General features: G+C 31.0%; 1 protein-coding gene, 2 long non-coding RNA genes, 3 other non-coding genes and 1 pseudogene across 7 annotated transcripts in view; 4 read left to right on the top strand and 3 right to left on the bottom strand.

Moving 5' to 3' along the window:
• The first annotated feature begins 205 nt into the window (after positions 1-205).
• Positions 206-3,686, top strand: LOC146908531 (uncharacterized). 2 transcript variants are annotated; one of them, XR_015019214.1, is made up of 6 exons: positions 206-718; positions 807-876; positions 1,047-1,326; positions 1,926-2,117; positions 2,652-2,764; positions 2,916-3,462. It is a non-coding gene; the product is annotated as an uncharacterized LOC146908531 (long non-coding RNA). The 2 variants fall into 2 exon arrangements; XR_015019213.1 differs by lacking the exon at positions 807-876 and having other exon boundaries at positions 2,916-3,686.
• Positions 3,687-4,685: 999 nt separating this feature from the next.
• On the top strand, positions 4,686-4,766 carry TRNAL-AAG (transfer RNA leucine (anticodon AAG)). Its single transcript has one exon. It is a non-coding gene; the product is annotated as a tRNA-Leu (tRNA).
• A 221-nt stretch (positions 4,767-4,987) lies between these two features.
• On the bottom strand, positions 4,988-7,259 carry LOC146908533 (16 kDa phloem protein 2-like; annotated as a pseudogene).
• Positions 7,260-12,149: 4,890 nt separating this feature from the next.
• On the top strand, positions 12,150-12,230 carry TRNAL-AAG (transfer RNA leucine (anticodon AAG)). Its single transcript has one exon. It is a non-coding gene; the product is annotated as a tRNA-Leu (tRNA).
• A 1,247-nt stretch (positions 12,231-13,477) lies between these two features.
• On the bottom strand, positions 13,478-15,617 carry LOC146908535 (F-box/LRR-repeat protein At3g48880-like). Its single transcript, XM_085725079.1, has 2 exons — positions 15,145-15,617; positions 13,478-14,122 (listed from the first exon to the last, which is right to left on the bottom strand). The coding sequence occupies exons 1-2, from the start codon at positions 15,486-15,488 to the stop codon at positions 13,576-13,578; spliced, it is 891 nt and encodes a 296-aa protein (XP_085581205.1). The 5' UTR covers positions 15,489-15,617; the 3' UTR covers positions 13,478-13,575.
• Positions 15,618-16,892: 1,275 nt separating this feature from the next.
• The window catches only part of LOC146908536 (uncharacterized), a 29,399-nt gene continuing 25,415 nt past the window's right edge, over positions 16,893-20,876 (bottom strand). The window contains exon 4 of the long non-coding RNA XR_015018364.1: positions 16,893-17,171. This is a non-coding gene — a long non-coding RNA (uncharacterized LOC146908536). The remainder of the gene's footprint in view (positions 17,172-20,876) is intronic.
• TRNAL-AAG (transfer RNA leucine (anticodon AAG)) lies at positions 20,224-20,304 on the top strand. Its single transcript has one exon. It is a non-coding gene; the product is annotated as a tRNA-Leu (tRNA).

A 20,876-nucleotide genomic window follows, 5' to 3' on the forward strand; every position in this document is an offset into this window, starting at 1 on the left:
ACCAAACCTCTCCATCAGTCCACCGACGTTTCCCCCTTCTGCTCCACACACGTCCTCACACAACTTAACCACTCTCTTCTTCCCACTTTTCACCTCCCACCGCAACAACAACCTCATCCTCTCGGCATGCCGCCTCCACTTATGGCAACAGTACTACCGTCTCCTCCCTCCACTCTCTTTTCACCATTGTTGTTTCTAGAACTGATATCATTCTATATATAAAAGTTAACCCGAAGCTAACTTTTGCCCTAATTTTAACATAACCCTAAAGCTTGCTTTTACTGTATTACCCCTGTTTAAAATATCAAATTGCAGAAATCTCCTATTTCCCCAAAACAAGGTCACGCGTTTCTTCTTCTTCTTCCTCTTATCATCATCACCACCACCAACCCTCTCCCCCCATCCATCGGCGGCGACCACCAAACCTCTCCATCAGTCCACCGACGTTTCCCCCTTCTGCTCCACACACGTCCTCACACAACTTAACCACTCTCTTCTTCCCACTTTTCACCTCCCACCGCAACAACAACCTCATCCTCTCGGCATGCCGCCTCCACTTATGGCAACAGTACTACCGTCTCCTCCCTCCACTCTCTTTTCACCATTGTTGTTTCTAGAACTGATAGGGTTTAAAGTTGTTGAAAAGATAGGGCTTAAACGGCCGCGACAAAGGTCACAACCGCGATACTGGTTGTCGGAGCAGAAGGGGAGAACGCCGGTACATGAATGAATTTTGTGATTAGTTTTGAATGAATTTTTTGTTTGTTTTCTTAATTAGGCATGATTGAAATTTGCTTCTTTATCAGGTTCTCTTGAATTGGATCGGTTCAATTTTGCAAAAAAAAAATGATTTATCAGTTTGTTCTCTGAATTAGGGTATGCTTGAATTTTGGGTCTTTTTCATATTCTTGCAATTATGGGAAGGTACAACCAAATCATTTGTATAAAAAACAAAAATTGCTTTTTGGTTGACTTTTATGAAGATGGTATAATCGTGATGAACCTGTAAATTTTAAATGCTCATGTTACACTCATTTTGTGTTCAGATCCAGATGGTTGAGTGCGCTGATTCATCCAAGTCTGCCCTTAATCAAAAAGCAGGTGTTGTTAACCAAGTGAATGAGAATGAGGATGAACAGACAGACACCTTCAGCAAAGTTGTGGGGAAAATATCCACTGAGAAAGGAATTTCTGAACTGACGGTCTATGAGCTGGATGGCGAGGAATCCGCCACGAAGCCGGTCAAGCTAAAATGTGTGAAGATTGAGCCTAAGGATTCTGCAATGGTTCACCTACTGTTTTGTTAATCGCCGTTTCAGGTGTATGGTAATTCGTCGAACGGGTCAATCATTTCCAATATATATTTTTTATATTTCTTCTATTATTCTTCTCTTGATATTTTAGATCGATTTTATCATTGGAATTTGAAAACCTATCACATTGAATTTTACTCTCCATATGTTGGTTTCAATCTGTGGTAGCACATTGAATTTTTCTCTACAAGTACTCAATCTATCAACCCTTTTTGTTTTGTTAATCAAGTGTAATTAATTTGTTTTAGTTTTAATTCAATGGCTCGAGGTTTTGTTTGACGTCCCTGTTTGTTTGTTTGTTTGGGTTAGCCACATTCCTCTAATCCCCAGTCGTGTAAGCCATCTTCCCCTTTAGCTATCCTATCTATTTCAATTTTCATTTTTTTTCCACTTTCCACTTATATTTGTTGTGAACTTTGGGGTTTAATTAAATTTTTTATTATTGTTACTTCAAAATTCAACAATCAATAGGTTATTATAGAAGTAAACTGTTTATTGTTTATTTGTTTAACTATCATTGGAATTGTATATTGTGTGTATCTATCATTGGTATTTTATTTTATGCATTAGTCTCTGTTACTAATTCTTTGTTACTTTATATAACTGATGCAGCTAGATTGGTCATAAATTCATTGCATTTGGGTTGCATTTTTCTGCGATTTGATATCAACTATCACTTCTTGATTTGATCTTAGTCATATAAGCTAATTGATCTATAGTTTATGAGAATTTTGATTTGGGGCTGGTGGCATAAATAAGGTGTTTTCACACAGAAAATTGTCAATGGACTTTCATACGTTGAAGGTAATACGTCTTCTTTGACTTTGTTGTCTCTGATTTTCTATCCTTTAAGTTTATGTTATCTTCGACTGTGTTGTCTCTGTGATTTGTTCACCCTTAACATATAAGCAAAGGTTTTACAAGGATGTTATATGTTCACCCTCAACATTAAAATTTGAGCTTTTGATTTCTAAATGTTTTTCACACTTTCGATTTCACAATTATATGTGTTATTGCACGTTTTGTTTTTAAGTACTTTCATGATCTATGTGAAATTTTTTCCTTCAAATGTTCTTCTTACTTAGGTATTGATGAAGAGCACAAGCACATCTAATAGGTTTACAGCTGACAACAAATGGTTTACTTATTGGATTATTTAATAGTTAAGTTTACTATTTGTTGTTATTCTCATTCTAGATGGCATTCACCTTTTAGTTAGTCTGCATTGTTAATATTTGAAACACATGTATAATTTCTATAGTTAGTATCACTTTTAGGTCACTGCTTTAGGCATTTATCTTCTAATGCAAATTAGGACAATAATGGTGAGCATTTCAGGGTCTATCTTGGTTCTTCGTCAAGATGTTTGAAGGCATATGATAATTTGGCTCTGCATTAAGGTTACTTGCTTACCAAAATTCTAAATAGTTTACAGCAGAACTAGGATGAAGGTCGTTTTTCACATTCTCTACTTTGTGTTTTTTGGACCAACTATTCTTTACTTTGTGTTTTAAGATAGTTCATAATGAAAAATGAACATCTCTAAGAGACAATTGTAACAACTTGCTACTGCAAGAGAATAATAGACAAGGCAATGTGCAGAAAATTTCAGAAACTGAACCTTTGACCATCAGCGATTCAGCCAATAACAAAACCAAGGAAAGCTGTTATGGTAAGTCAGAATCTGTGAGCTAATGTGTCAATAAAGGAAAGACAAAATGGTTGATTTGATCAAAGCTGTTGAAGACAACGACACTATCATCAAATACTCACTTCAAGAGCAATCATACGAGATGTCTCCATATTGATCAGATGATGATGAAGATGAAGATGTACCAAATAATAAGTTTATGCCATCATGGGCAAGTAAGCATAGCCTCTCAATGATTATTTCTTCCCAAAAAATGGACTAGAAAACTATTTCCTCGGCAAAGTTTTTGCGATATTGCAAAAGTTCTTTTGCCTCGGAGGCTTCTATTATAGTACCAACTCAGGAATCAGGATGTAGTGATTCTCCCATTCATTTCACAGTAAGGGATTTTGTGTTAAGACACTTTGAAGACATGCTGTGGATATGGATTGAGATTGGCTAACTTTGAAGACATGTTGTTAATATAAAACTTATATATATTATTGTTTCTCACCTTAACTACTTACTATTTCATCTTTATCTCTCATGAAACACTAAAGTCACCGTGATTAATCCCAATTCACGTGGATAGTGTTCCAACTCTTAGCCACCACTTCAATTTTGTTGGACATTAAAAAGAGACATGGATGATACCAATTTTTTTTTATTTTTTGCAGTTCATCTGGCATAAAAAAAATTGTAGCGTATTTTGAAAATTCAAAATAAGATGTCAAATTACAACATGTTGTTTATTATATTTTCTTTGTGTATTATATTTTTTGTTTACAACATGCTGCATGTTTGTATAGCAGACATGCACATCACTCTTTACAAAGCTTATTAAAATTTATATCATCGGTCTAAAATATATGTAATGAAAACGGAGACAGTTTCCTACATCTGTATGTTTTGTAATGACTTAAAAAAGTCAAGGACATTCATTCAAACAAGTTGGTATATATCTTCCACAATTAGTGTTCTTGCATGGCCAACTGAATGTTGCGATATCAAGAGTTACATCAAGACATGGTCTGAAAATTTTGTTAACTGATGAAGATGGTGTTTGCATTGACAATACCTCAAATGTAGTATATAAAGAAGCTTCCTGAAATGTTTAATTATAAAAATGACATCACATCGTCATTGTTTTTTGTTTTTGTTACATATCACATCGTCGTCATTGTTACTGTAACTTTCTTATTGTCAATTGTGTTTGTTTATTATAATTTTGAAGTTATTTATTATTATCCAAGTGTCCTTAAAGGGTGTATTAGGAAGATTTTGATTGCAACATCGTCAAGGACAGACACTAAAACAAGTCAGCATATACCTTCTACAACCAGTGTTCTCGCATGGCCAATTTTTTTGTATCAATATCAAGGGTTACCTCAAGAAATTGACTAATAGTTTTGCTAATATATGAAGAAAGTGTTTGCATTGATAGTACTTTGAATGTAGTGCTTAAAGAAATTTTCAGAAATGTGTAGACACGGAAAACTTCCATTATTCTTAAATTTAAAGTTATGACATTTGAATATTAAGTTGGAATTATACCATGTATTTTTGTTTTTTCAAAATATATTTACATTGTATATGACCCGTGCGGCAGCACGGGTGAAAAGTCTAGTCCGATTGAAAAAACACATGAATTATAAATTAGGTTTTCTTCAAAAGCTATAAAAAATTATTTTAACAAACATGTCAGTTGTATTTATATATGTAACGCAAAACCACATCAACAAGTTGATATGGCCGAGTTGGTCTAAGGCGCCAGATTAAGGTTCTGGTCCGAAAGGGCGTGGGTTCGAATCCCACTGTCAACAATTCTTATTTTTGTAACAATTCTTATTTTTCTTCTTTTACAATTCTTTTTTTTCTTTTTGCTATATTTGCATGTTAATTGGTCGCTTATATTATCATGCGAAAATTGGTATGCTATAATGTATTGATCCTTATTTGATTACTTTCATTCACATATTTGATCCCCAGGCTCTAATGATATTTGAATGACTCATTCTATCAAGACTTTCTTCTTGACCATAGTTTAGTTCTTTGCCTCCTGCAATCATAAAAGACATTATTTTTGATTGTGCAAAGTAAATTGAAAATACATGTATATATAGCAGAGGAGTTGGTTAACATAAAAACTTCTGAAGAAAAGCTAGTTATTATGATGACCATAGACAGATTTACCACTGGCCTAACAGTGAGGGCCACTTTAACCTCCCCGCAGTAATTCTTCTCCTTCACAACACTATAAGAAGTTTCTGCAATGCTCACATTAACAAACACTTGTTCTAAATGGATTCTGTATATGTATGACAAATTAATTTAAGTTTCAAACATCATAGCTTGATTACATCACATGATGATTGAGAAAGCAAATTACAAATTAAATGCACAAAAAATTTAACAAAATTCTTTTTAAGTCACATGTGGTTTCTCATTTCAAAGACATTTTACCCATTTTGTTTAACAATAAAACAAGTAGAAAACTTAAAATGGTTATTATCTCAAGCCTTATCCCACTAATTGGGGTTGATTACGTCATGAATCGAATTACACCATAGTGTTCTATCATAAACTACATTTGAATCAAATTCATTAACATCTAAATCTTTCATAATAGTTTCTCTTATAGTCTTTATTTACCCTTTTGATCCGACTTCCCTCCCTTCGTTCTACTCTTCGTACTAGGACATTTACATGTCTTCTCTTTACATGCTCAAATCACCTAAACCTATTTTCTACCATCTCTTTACTATAGGTGCTACTCCAACTCTTTTCAATAGTGTCATTCCTAATCATATCTCGTATAGTCTTACTACTGATCCACGTTAAGAAAATGTAAATTTTTTTTGTTTCCTCTTTTTTCAAGAATTCATTATTGAGCAAGAAAATGTTAATTTTTAACAATAAGTTTTTTTTTTTGGGTCAAGTAGCCTAGTGGCTAGATTCACACACATTATGTGTGGAGAAGTGGGGAATCTGGGGTTCAAACTCTGCACAAATTATCCTGGTAGCTACCAACTGAGCTACACTTACGGGACAACAATAAGTTTTTAATCAAGCAAGGAAAAATGATTTAAGTTCCCTTGCATTTTTTTGTATAAATAAAAATAATTTAAAAGATTTGTAATAATTAATCTGTAAAGTTTCTTAAAGTAAAAAGAAATTATATTGAAGTTACTCAATTATTGAAAGTGAAAGTTTTAAAAAATAAAAAAACACATCATACAACTTTATTTCGAACAAGAAGATACTTGTATTTAATTAATTACTCACATGTACACCAAAAAAAAAAAATTAATTACTCACATTGCCTTCCCAAGGAAGTCATCCTTAGTATATGTATCTTCATCCATTAGTCTCAGATGAAGTGTATAACTACTGTCTGAAATTGTGAAAAGGAAGATCTCATTAATGAGGATGAGATCCTGAACCTATGGGACATAGCACATCTTAATTAAGTTAATTAATTTAGTAATATTGATATATTACATTCATATTCAAGAGAGATCAATGGATGTTTAATTTGATAAAAACTTACTTTTATATACAAAATTGCCAATTCATTTTAATCTACTTTTTAATTTCAAGTATTTGTACTGAAAAGCAATTGAAAAATAATGGGACAGTTTTGGAATGAAAAAAATAAATACATAACCTAAAAAATAAATCCATAATTGAAACATACCTATAGCCACACTACTTCTATGCTCCTGTGATCTATAAGTGAGGATCACATAAGGATCCATTTTCTCTGCTCATAAAAAATGATATATAAAATCAAACCCTTTGCATTGATTACTATTTTTCACAATTTTTAATATATATATATATATATATATATATGGGTTATGATAGAAGACACCTTTTGTGAAGGTGTCTTTTATCAAGTTACTCTATGAGCTTTTGCGAAAAGACACCAACTTACTTTTATGAAGGTGTCTTTTAGCAAAGTTATAACTAAAAAGTGAAAATCACACCTTAAGGTGTTGCTTGATAAAAGACACCACCAAAGGGTGTCTTGTAACAAAACCCTATATATATATATGTGTGTGTGTGTGTGTGTGTTGTAATTCTAGAAAGAAAAGGCCTTGTTGATATACTTAAGCCAAAAAATTATAAATCATACTTTGAATTTCTATGAAACAGAAATATTTGCATATACACATACTCATGTTTCAATCAACAAATTTAGAGCATAAAATAATATATCATCAACCATTGAAGTAGTATTACTCACTGAGAAAATCACTATTATGAAGACCTTTTGCACTAATAAGAATAACTTCAAGCATCCCACGAGGCATCTTTGACTACAATCTCTCTTAGATGTTAGAAATCGTTGTGTCAAAAAAAGAAGTTAGAATCATACTTATTATAAAAGCCAGTTAGGTCAAGCAAATGCTTAACCCTAATTGCTTTTGTGTTTTCCCTCCCAAACACATCTCCTAGGTGTGTTATGCAAGCTTTGGTACCATCATTTAATGATGCATTTAATGTTGATTTCAAGTTTTCAAATTTGAATTTCCCTCCCAAGTGTGGACATGTCATCATTAATGTCTCCTTGGTGTGTTATGCAAGCTTTGGTACCATCATTTAATGTTGATTTCAAGTAAATATTTTTTAGTAAAAAAGTTTCGGTAAAATATTTTTTTACTTTAAAAAAAAAATTCGGTAAAAAAAATTCCCGGTAAAAATTTTTTTTCATATTTTTTTCAAGTAAAAAAAAATCCCGGTAATTTTTTTCCATATTTTTTTCCAATAATTTTTTTTTAAAAATAGTTTTTTTCGGTAAAAAAATTTATTTGTAGAAATTTTGGGGCTTAGGGCCTTTTAGATTGATTCACATATGAAGGTCATATGCTAATGCTCTCCATTAGTTTCTGTGGTGTTTTTGTTTATTGATGCACTTCCTTTACATTGCTCTTTTTTGCCGTTGTTTAGAAAAGTTTAATTGACGTGTTTTTTTTAAGCAATAAATTTATTTAGATCGATTCACAAACTAAGGTCATAAGATATTGTTGTTAGTTTCTGTGCTTTTATTGTTTATTGATGCACTTTGTTTACAATGCTCTTTTTGCCGCTATTTATAGAAGTTTAATTGACATTGCATTTTTTTGTTATGCAATATGTGTCGCATGATTATATGTTTTTGGGTACACACCATACAAAAGACATTGGTTATGAGTTGTACCGTTATGTAACTTTGGTGGATCCAAAATGCAATCATGCATAAAACGAAGAGTTGTTATTGTATTGAGATACACAAAGCACGTATATATCAGCAAGCATGCACTGGTTTTACATCTATAATTGTGCAGTACTTATGATATGAGCCGCATGTGTATGGGAGGACTCCACACGTGTGTGTGTGTGTATACCTAACTGATGGACAACTAATCAGCATTGCAAAAAATGAACCATTGACTTTGTTATCTAAAGCATAGAAGGAAAAAAAACCAAACTGAGCATGAAATGGGCAACAAGTTTCACAAGAATCCTCTAAAGAGAATCATTGTATTCATATGAGGTAAAAAAGTCGTAATATAAGTTCGCGCACTCCTTTTGCCGATATCACTAATGGAAAGCAATAATAATACTATAAGTTATAATGAACACAAAGAATTCTAGTGCGATTATTGTCAAGATCACCTATCCAAATATATTAGATAGCATGACTGATATAGCTTATTTTCAAGACAAGTCCATATTAACTCCAAAGCATTCAATTGTCAAACAAATAAACGATTATATATTGGATTTGATTCCAGGCGAAGCAAAAATGTATCTGAGTTAAGATTCGCCGTTAGCAACAAACCCGAATGGCGATGCAATTGATGTTGTCCACACTCCTGAATTTCTCAACACAATTAATACACCTGGTCTTCCAAATCACAAACTCAGGTTAAAGGTTGGTGTTCCAGTGATGTTGTTAAGGAATACAGATCAAAGATCAGGATTATGCAATGGCACAAGACTAATCATAACTAGAATGGGTAAATTTGTGCCTGAAGGAAAGGTCATATTTCGAAGCAATATATGCAAGAAAATTTTTTATACCAAGATTATCTCTTACTCCTTCTGATGTCATGATACCTTTCAAATTTCAACGGAGACAGTTTCCGATAGTTGTTTCTTTCGCAATGACTATTAACAAAAGTCAAGAACAATCTCTGAAGAAAGTTGAGATATATTTGCCAAGTCATGTGTTTTCACATGGTCAGTTATATGTTGCAATATCAAGAGTTACCTCAAGAGATGGATTGAAGATGCTTACAATGGATGAAAATGTTCAAGATGCCAATGTGACTTCAAATGTAGTATATCCAAAAGTATTTCGTAATGTAAGATAAGTTGTGCTAAAAATCAATGATTTTTGTACGATATTTTGATTTATTGCATTCCAATGGTAGCAACAAATTATATTACTAAAGTCACCATTATGAGACTAATATTTATCGTAATTGGAATTTTATAAAATATTACTTACATATTGATTTAGTTATAACCAATTAATATAGGAAGAGACTAATAATCGTAACTTCAAACGCGCATGTGTAAGCTGGTAGGACCCGTGCGGAGCACGGGTCGATGGTCTAGTTTGAAGTAAACCTATGATGGTTATATATCAAAACTCCTCGAGCAATTTAATTAGGAGCTGTTTGTTTTTTTGATTTTGAATGCTTTTAAATGAAACATAAATATGCTAAAATCGTTATAATAATAAATAAGTTTTCAGATAATAAAAGTAGGTAAAAAAACTATGTGGTTAAATGCACTTTTATACTATACCATTTGAAAGAATTCCGGTTTAACTCCTTGTTTTTTTTTAGATTTCAATGTTGTAATTTAAAGGTTCTTTGCTTTTAAACCTTGTAATTCAAGAAACTGAAATTTACTCAAATTATATGGGTAAAAGTACATTTAACCTAGAAATAGTTAATACAACTCTGTATATCCGACTTAAGTAGAACCCTTTCTATGTCATACTTTAGTTTTAAATTCTATGTTTCATCATTTTACTTGATTCTAACATTTGATATGCTTGGCCCCCTTAAGGATTTATCTTTTTCAATGTCCTATTATAAATTGAGCTTCCTTTTCTTCTAGCTTTGTTTTTTTTTTTTTTTCATTTGTATTAGTAAATGCATTTTCAAGATAATTTATGGTATCAAATACAGTTCGTATTCCACTCTCACATATTTTGGTGGTCTGTTTTTAATTTATCTTAAAAAGTTGATTTTGCCTATGAAAAGGTAGAATATTTTTCTTGACAAAAAAAAAAAAAAGGTAAAATATTTTGTTTTGGTCAATTATGCAACTTAGGAAGGATCATAACTGCATATGAGTTTCAGTAACTTATATGGCTTTACAATTTGGTCAATATGGATGTATAAAAATAAAATCTAATTAAATTCTTCTTGCAGTAAAATATTATGCTTCAAGTTAATGATTTAAAAAAGGATCAGACCATTAAGATTAAAATTTTAGAAATTGACTTCCTGAAATTTAGGAAAGTTTAAGGAGTAGAGAATAAAGATTTTGGAAGATTGCTTGCACTTGTCCTATCTTTACTAACTACATTGCAAGTCCAACTAATAAGTCTAAATTCACTAGAATAGAACTACTCTTTCTTCTAGAAGCAATTTGCATTTGGTTGGCTTTCCACATTCAATTCATTACTACCTGGGTTGAAAGGGACTTGTCCTCAAGATCAAAAGAGGGATAAGCTATTATAACTCCATGTCCTGCCGTGTTTCCCAAATATCTTTAATTGGATTAGGAATTCCTATTGATATCTCCAAAAGAGGATAAGATGTCGCCGATCAAGGTACCAACGATATGATTCGAATTTTTCGATTGATAGTGGAAGAGCTTGTCTCTCCTAGAGATGTAGGTCTTCTTTTTTGGACCGAACTCTATAATCAATTTGTATATAAAATTCCTCTCATATCTTTCCTGTTATTTTCATGTTGCATTTTTGGACACAATCAATGTTTTAATTGCTGCTATTACATTATCGTTTTAGCATTAGAGGAAAAAAAATACGCAAAAAGAAAGACTCTTTCTAGTTTCACCCCATATAATTCTAGTTACACCCAAATTTATTTAAAATTTTACAATAATACAAAAATTGCCCTCTTCATGTAAATTTCTAAAAACCCTTTTCATTATCATTCTGAACCCTCACCCCCTTTCATCCACAAATCACCATAGTTGTGCTATCAAGATCAAAGATTGAATCAACATCTTTTTCATTGATCTGTACTCTATTCATATAGGTTAGTGAATTTCATTAATTTCATTTTCTAAGAGTTTCTATTTGTTTATTGTTTGTTTTGGTATGAGATATGCCTCTGTTAACGGTAATTTGATTTTACGTAGTGAGAGGTTAGTGTAAACTCATTTTACGTATGTATATAAGAAGTTTATGTAAAATGAGTTTACATATGTATATAAGAGGTTAGTGTAAACTTAGTTTACGTAGTTAATGTAAATTCAGTTTACGTATGTATATAAGAGGTTAGCGTAAACTTAGTTTACGTATGTATATAAGAGGTTAGTGTAAACTCAGTTTACGTAGTTAATGTAAATTCAGTTTACGTATGTATATAAGAGGTTAGTGTAAACTCAATTTACGTATATATATAATGTATATAAGAGGTTAGTGTAAACTCAATTTACGTATGTATATAACAGGTTAGTGTAAACTCAGTTTACGTAGTTAATGTAAACTCAATTTACGTATGTATATAAGAGGTTAGTGTAAACTCAGTTTACGTAAATACAATTAGGTTATTGTAAATTTAGTTTACATATATAAGAGGTTAATGTAAATTTAGTTAATGGGTATATTAGTCATTCTGGAGTGTAACTTGGGTTTTTTAAGGTGTAAGTAATATCTGTCAAAAAGAAAACTTTTCCACTGTTTGGTTGGTTTTCAAAAAAGAAGTATCATAGAAAATAAGGGAGAAAATTATATGATGAGTAACAAACATTAAAAGAAAAACTACGAGACCCAGAAAATACAATCTTCCCAAATTGAGAAGAAAATGTGAAGGTGGAAGGAGAGCTCATAAAAAATAACATTTTTTTAAATGTACCAAACAAAGCATTAATATCAAGCAGCTTAAACTTAAAGCATTTGGAACTAACCTTTCTTATATTAATCGAAAAATGGAATTCTCTATCAACAAGTTGAGATGGCCGAGTTGGTCTAAGGCGCCAGATTAAGGTTCTGGTCCGAAAGGGCGTGGGTTCAAATCCCACTCTCAACATTCTCAACATATAATTCTCTTTTTTTTCTTCTTTTCTTGTGCTAGCTTGCTTTGCGCGGTTATATTTTCAACTCAAATCAATCACATTCGAAAGTGGTGGAATATTAATAGCTTGAAAAGTTTCTCAGAACTTAAATTAATGGCTTTAATGGCAGTTAATTTTATGCAAAAATTACAGGCTGCCATCTCACTTTCCATCGTTGAGGTATTCCTGATATTAGTGAACCCTAAATAGTGTGGCTGGCAGATTTTCAATCTTAGCTTATGCTTAATTTCTTAGATTTTCTTTTATCATTACCAATTCAATCATTTATCATATATGGGGTATGATCATATGACACCAATGTATCGTAATGTATATTGATAGTGACCATTAAAAAATATTAGTGTGGTGGACGATTGGATGAATATTGATTTGGTGTATCAAATTACCACCCCTGTTTGGTACGATGTTTTGTGTGAGTCCATCAATTCATTATGCTCCTCTTCAAGCCGAAGCTTTTTCACCCACTCACACTTGCACTTGTACCGTCATTGCCAATCCTCAAAGAATCTGCCGTTTGAACGCTTTGTTAGGAAGACTTTCGACGCAAGAAGCCGGTCGAACCCTTATCGAATCACATTTTGATACCATTGGTTAATCACGAAATTCACGTTCGATGTAAAGCTACCATGCAAGTGAATTGGACACTAAACTTTAACCCAAAACCTTATTGCATGGATTTATAGGTATCCCACTTATATGGTACTCAACCTCCACTTTTTCAAGCAATGTAAGACTTCCAACTCACACTTGCTACCGTTACTATCATATTGAATGGGTATGTTGTTAGTTTTTGGTGCGGATATGGTTCCTGCAGCTGTTTTGTGTCTAGCTTTTGGTAAGGTAAGGGAGTAAAGGGGTTTTGGTTTCTGTTGGTATTAGCAGAGGAGTTACTTTTGGTGTCCCTTTGCACTACTAGGTGCTGGTGTATTACTTTTTTGCTTTAACCTCTTAATGCAGTTTTGCAGTGGTTTTCATGCATATTGGATTACTGCTCTAAACTGAAAACTTAATTAGTACAAGAATTTCTACTCTCTTTCCAACTAAATCATTACCATGATAATTGTTTAACACAAAACACCATATAATTATAATTTACTGCAATACTTTAAAAGACTATTATACTTCTTAATAGTCTTTATGAAACTGTAAGCCATACAATGTCTCCAAACATGTTTTTAAATTTAACTCAATGACCAAAGTGTTTATGAAACTGTCCCAACAAAAAGGAAAGTGAAGTTTTATTGATGTTTAAAAATCACAAGGTTCATGCCATATTAAACTTATTTCAATAGAACTGAATTAATGTGCTAGAGACTCTATCTCATCTTCACGCCAATTGCGAATTTCCTCTAAGATCCCAGGTGGTTGTCTTGTTGGATCGTTCGTAGACTCATTCTTGCAGATACGACATGATCTCTTTTCACAGGTGATAATCTTATACGAGATATTCATACGGTTCAATACATTATGATCAATCGAGTATAATTTAAGCCCATAATCTATAATATCAGTGTGCCATAAATTTACCACCTCCAAATGTTTCAAGTTATTAAGTACACGACATAAAGCTCTATGGTTTATAGGCATGTCCCGAAAACTCAAGAACTTTAGGTTTGGTGTGTATTTAACCAAAGATTCAGCTTCTTCTTGTCCAAAAAAACATGCGAACTTTAAGCTAGTGATGTTTTTGCAATGTTTTCCAATCGCATCAAAAAATTTAAAATCATAGACAACTGTGGTAATCGTAATGGATTCAAGGCATCTCCATGATCTCATTGCGATTTCTAAACCATTTTTTGATATCTCACCGGACATAGGTAGCACTAACCTTTTGAGATTTGGAGTCCTACACATTAAAAAAAACATACTTTAACATCATATAAAATAAGTACTAGTTTGCTCATGGTTTTGGTTTAGAAGGTTAGGGTAACTTTGATTTAAATTTAAAAGGAAAAGATATTTTACTTATCATATTTTTGAACAAGAAAGATGATTTAGTTAAGATAATACAAGTGATATTCAAACCTAAAACAACTAGAGAGAATAGAAAAGAACATATCATCACTTAAAAAAGTTTTTTGAAAAGACCATATACAACTACAATGACAAAAATACATGATACAATATTCCACTCATTGCATACCTAAATAGGATAAAAAAAAACATAAATTTAGTCGCATCATTACGAAATAAACCAAAATCAAGATATAAAATAAGTTTATATTGATGGTGAGTTGGACAAAATCACAACAAGTCATCGACTCTAGAGATTCACTCTGAAACATTAAAAACTAAATGTGTGTATGCGCTTGCATTTATCATTACATTATAAGCAACCTCACAAATGAATTGGTAACGACCTATGTGTGTTTATATATATATATATATATATATATATATATATATATATATATATATGTCGGTTATCATCTAATTTTCCATCTAGTGCGAGACTTCAAACTTACTTAACAAACCAACAAATAATACAAAAATACCCCAATATACAATAATGCAGCAACCCAATCATAAAATTTAAAGGTTAAGAAAGTAAATCCACCAAGTTGCGAGCTAGTTACTCAACATACAATAAGTGATTTCAATCCTATGTTACGTTATATATATATATATATATATATATATATATATATATATATATATATATATATATATACATATATATATACACACACACACACACACACACACGAGGGTAAGTTTTTATTTTTTTTATAATTAAGAAAAATATATTAAAATTAGTAGAATGGATACTACAACTCGTACACCAATAGTTAAGTGTTTCTCAAGCACAACAAATAATTTAGCCATCTATCAAGAAAAAAAACACAAGAATAAGTAAAAAAATGTTACCTTTCAGCAATCGATATTAAGTGCACATCTCTCAAATAGACACGATAGTTAAATATTAGGCAACTTATGTTTTCACCACTTAAACTTGAAGCATACTTATAGAATTGAGTCAGTGTATTACTTGACCGTTCATCGATCCAAGCTACATTCACACTTCTTAAGCTCAAAGTACTTAGATCAAGTTTTCTCCAAAGTTCAGGAGCACGAGATGCTAAATTCCAAGATTTGCAAACCATTGAAGCTACAACAAGGTCTGCAACATTGAGCATTGTGAAAATTTTCACCAGAATCTCATAGAACATGCGATCATTCGAATAGGTGCAATACATATTATTTTTTGTCATGTTTCCTGCATAAATTATTATGAAGAAATTAATTTCACATGAATTTTTTCATTAATTAAACAATCTAATTTAGAATATATCATGGATATGATATCTCTAAAAAATTAAATTAAAGAAATCGATCAATTAAATTAGGACTCAACAAATATTCTATAAAGTCGCCTCTTGATTTTTGGACATGCCAATTTACAAGCACAAAATGTAAGAAAAACATGTAGAAAACGGAACGTAAAAGGAAAACAAAACATGTACCAAGTTTTAAAAAATATGAACATACCTCTTACTCTTACACTCAGATCCCAACGAAGGTGTTTGTCTCTCTCAAACAGTCTGACTGAAGACTGGAATATATAGAAGCCAAGACCTTAAAATGAAATATATAAGGCTTATTTTTTTCGATAAAATAACATAAATGCAATTATATATTCAAATTATTCCTTAAAAAAATGTGGCATTTTAATATAGTGCACTGAACTAGCTCATTAGTCATTAGTCAACTACAATAAAATATATAAAAGATAGTTTTGGGTCAAAAACCATTAAAATAAAAATATAAAAAGATAGTTTGACAACTTTAAATGAATTTTACATATAGTCAATTATATTTCATTTTTTTACACTATGGTTGAATAATAAAATATAATTGAATACATTCGATGAATCCGGCGTGTCTGTTTGACCATCTTCTTCAATTTGGCCAATTAGGTGATCTTTCTAAAAATATTTGGTCGTCGTTTTATCTGATATGGTTATCGTGTGTTTGGGTTATATGGAAAGAATGAAACTGCCATATTTTTCAGCATAAAGAGGAATATTTGTACCATATGCTCGACAAAGTTAAGCTTCTGTCTTTTTCATTTTTGATGTTCATTGTTGGTGTCTTAATCTCCTCCTATGCTTGGGAGTAGTAACTTAACTCTACAACTTTGTTGTTTCGATTTATTTTTTTGGCTACTTAGACCGAGTGCACTTTCCGAGTTCTTCTTAGGCGATACTTGTGCTGATGCAGTCAAACTAGCCCATCAAAAGCAAGTAGATAACTGCATATAGGACATACATGGGGTTTCAGCTGCAGCTAAGGATTCTGAAAGGCACCTAAATCCACCACCTTCGATGATTTATCAACTAAGGTTTCTTCCTGCTCTTCGCCACCAACCTAGCTCGGTCTACCCCCTCCATCTTGGCATAACATATGTAGAAAACAAACAAGGCCTCCAAACATGAGATACCACTGATGGGGAGATCACATAAGGTCTTCGTTCTATCTCCATATAGTTACGAGCAATAACATTCCCAGCTGATAACATACATAGTTTCAGTTACAAAACCTACTGTTAATAGCAAATTGTATCTTTAAATCAATTCATTGTTGACTAGAAAATAAATACCATTAAACACAATATATAATGAATAAACATAGGTTCAAATTGAATTAAAGAGAACTAGTAGATTGCATGGTTCCAAATAGTATCATAAAGGCTCATCATTCAATCATAATCTAATGAGTTTAGCTACTCATAATATATAATAACAAAATACATAATCGAAGGTTAAAGGAATAATACATGCAAATAGTGTGACAATAATCTTCAATCTTGTTGACATGGGTTGAAAATCGCCACTTCAGGTAGTTGGGATCGCGCCTTATGTCTTTTTGTCTTCAAAATTCAGAATCAGTTGCATCTGGATGAAATTTTGAAATTATAGAGAATATTTCAGTACCGCGTCGCGTAGGACTCTACGCGCATCACACGGTTTAGTTGAATTGGCTTCACAGTTATAGGCATCAAATGTATATCTAGCGTAGATTAACATTGTGCAATAGTATAATCTGAATCCATGCTTAGGGAGTTCTGATTAGGGGAGGCATTGTTATATATTAGTACGTAGTCTAATTAGATGATTAGTAAAGTTTTTGGCTTAAGTCTTCGCAGATTACTTGGAATACAAGCAATCTAGGCCTTGCATCTAATACTTGTACTTGGCTATAAATAAGCCTCTATTCTATCATTGTGGAATTGAATGAAACACTCCTTAAATCTCCCAAAAATAGTTTGGATTTACAGTGTTAGGCATTGTCATATTAGTCTCTGACCATAATAAACCTACAAATAAATCTTTCAATATTTATTTCACCAATCACTTTAGTCACTTTTAGTAATGTGTGATGGTTTTTTTCCGCCATGGATATTGATGTGTGATGTATGCTTGTCAAAACATTGTGCTGTAGATAATATTTACATATTTCTCTATCAACCATGTTTATCAAATTCACCATGTTGTATCTACCGAATCAACCTTAAACCCAAATTCATAACATTGAAGTAGAACCGTAAAATCCTTGACATTTCCTTAGTTTTGGCAATAGGATTAAGGCTCTATTTTTCCTTTGTTTGGGGAAGCACCATTAGTGAGAGAAACAAATATCATAGATGGAGAGATCATGAATTTAGGAGAAAATAAAGTACATAAATCTTTTCTAATTGTTTTATCTTGATCATTGAACAGGAACAAGAACCAAGGGGTTCTCTATTTGTAGCTTGTCTCTCCTAGAGATGTAGGACCGAACTCAATAATCAATTTGTATATATAATTCCTCTACTCTCTTTCCTATTATTTTTCTGTTGCATTTTTCGACACAATCAGTGATTTAACTGTTGCTACAACATAATAATAATAATAATAATAATAATAATAATAATAATAATAATAATAATAATAATAATAATAATAATAATAATAATAATAATTGCTTTAGCATAGCTTCTTCAAAATAACTTGTCAAAAAAAAAAGCTTCTTCAAAATAAATAAATAATTGTTTTAGCATTAAAAGGAAATAAAATACACAAATAGAAAACTTTTCCACTATTTGGTTTTCAAAAAGAAGTATCACAGAAAAGAAGAAAAAAAAATTAGGGTTAAATATATTTTTTATCTCTGTAAATATACCAAATTTTCGTTTTAGTATCTTTAAATTTTTTCTTTGATTTTTAGTCCTTAAAAAAATGTTCATCATCACTTTTGGTTCCTACTTTTAAGTCAACTTATGTGTACTCTTCATATTTTTGAATGAAAATTTTCAGAAATGTTTATAACATTATAAATATTATTCTCTCCCAAAAAAATTATAATTTTTTTAACAAAATATGAATTAAATATAAATTTTTTATGTTTTTGCCGCTTAAAGTTTTATATTTAATTCATGTTTTGTTAAAAAATTCTAATTTTTTTTAGAGATTCTTATAATGTTATAAACATTCCTGAAAAATTTCATTAAAAAATGTGAAGGATACAAAAGAGTTGATTTAAAAGTAGGGAGCAAAAGTGGTGATCGGAAACTTTTGGGGACTACAAAAAGTTTTGGGGACTACTTTTTAGAGAGATTAAAACAAAAAATTGATATATTTATAGAGACCAAAAATATATTTGACCCAAAAAATTATATGGTGAGTAACAAACATTAAACGAAAAACTATATGAGACCTGCGAAATACAATCTTCTCGAATTTACAAGAAAATGTGAAGGTGGAAAGAGAACACATAAAAAGATAACATTTTTTCTTTGTTTTCAATTTAGTCATTCTATTTCACCTTTTTAAAAGTTTTTTTCTTTTTTATTTGGGTTAGATATGTTTTAGGTCTTTATAAATATATCAATTATTCATTTTAGTTTTCTAAAAAAAAAAAATTAGACTTTTATTCCCTCAAAGTTTTACATCACTACTTTTGGTCCTAACTTTTTAGTCAACTCATGTTTAGCTTTCATATTTATAAGGAAATTTTCCAGATATTGGTAGAATATTATAACAATATCTCTAAAAAAAATTAGATTTTTTTTAACAAAACATGAATTAAATATGAATTTTTATGTTTCTGGTGCTTAAAAATTCATATTTAATTCATGTTTTATTAAAAAACCTCTAATTATTTTTTGTAGAGATTGTCAAAATATTCTACAAATTTTTGAAATATTTCACTAAAAAATATGATGGTTAGACAAAAGTTGACTAAAAAGGATGATAAAAAACTTTTGGGAGACAAATAGTCTAACAAAAATTTTAGGGGGACTAAAACAAAAAGTAAATATATTTATAGGGACCAAAAACATATTTAACCATTTTTATTTTTTGGGTTAAATATGTTTTTAGTCCCTACAAAATCATGATTATTTAAGTTTAGTCCATATAAAATTTTAACGGTAAATTTTAGCCGCTTTTGAATTTTTTTTCCAAAAAATTGATACTTTTGGTCCTAAAAAATAGTTTCTAATGTATACTTTTGTTTGGTCCTCCAAAATAGTTCCTATAAAATACAAATAGGACTAAAAGTGAATTTTTTTTTTTAGAGCTAAACTTAAAATTAGCTTATAATTTTGTAAGGACTATAAACATTTTTTTTTTAAGGAGTAAGGACTAGAAACATGTGTAACCCTTTATTTGTTATTTTCTCTCTTGTTTTCTATGCAACCAAATTAGAGAAGAAAATATATATACCTTTCCTTTCTTCTATTTTTTTCTTTTATCAAGTAACCGAAAATTCATCTCACTTTCTACTATAGTATATTCTTTCCTTTTTTTTTTGGTTTCCACTTTCTTCTCTTTTACCCTCACTTTCTTTTTCTAAACCAAATAAAGTATTAATATCAAGCAAGCTTAAACTAAAAAAAAAGTTTGAGAAATTTGGAACCAACTTTATTATTTTATTAAAATCTAAAAACGTAATTTCTTGCAAAAAGTTGAGATGGCCGAGTTGGTCTAAGGCGCCAGATTAAGGTTCTGGTCCGAAAGGGCGTGGGTTCAAATCCCACTCTCAACATATTTCCTTTTTTTGTTTTTGCTATATTAACATATTAATAGCTTGCTTTATTATGCAAAAATTCCATCATTGAGGTATGAATTTTAGTAAACCTGAATAATTGTGTCAAAAAAAAAAAAGTAAACCTGAATAATGTGGCACGTCTTCAATCTTTTCTCTTTTTTTGACAAATCTTCAATCTTTTCGTATTCTTAATTTCTTAGACTTTCTTTTATCATTAATAATAGTCACAGACGCATTCCGTAGAATAGAACAAAAGAATATTTAAGCACAACGGCAATTGTCAGCACCAATGAATTTAATCATTATTGAAATTGTAATAGTGTTTCCTTTGCGGGTTTGTTCAATTTATCTACATTTTATTTATTGTCTATTTATGAAATATGTTTAAAAGAGAGGAAATATGTTTTTTTAAGCAAAAATACATGTGCGTTTGATTTGCTAAGAAATGAAGGACAGGAGAGAACAACTTCAGTTGTCCAGTATTTGATTTGTAAAACTGTTTCAGGTACAGAACATAACAATACAAGACATAACAACACAACATAAGGTGGAACAGCACATGACAAATT

This window comes from Medicago sativa, chromosome 7 (genome assembly GCF_051527215.1).
Source record: "Medicago sativa cultivar Bolivia chromosome 7, Bolivia_mono, whole genome shotgun sequence".
Taxonomy (NCBI): Eukaryota; Viridiplantae; Streptophyta; class Magnoliopsida; order Fabales; family Fabaceae; genus Medicago; species Medicago sativa.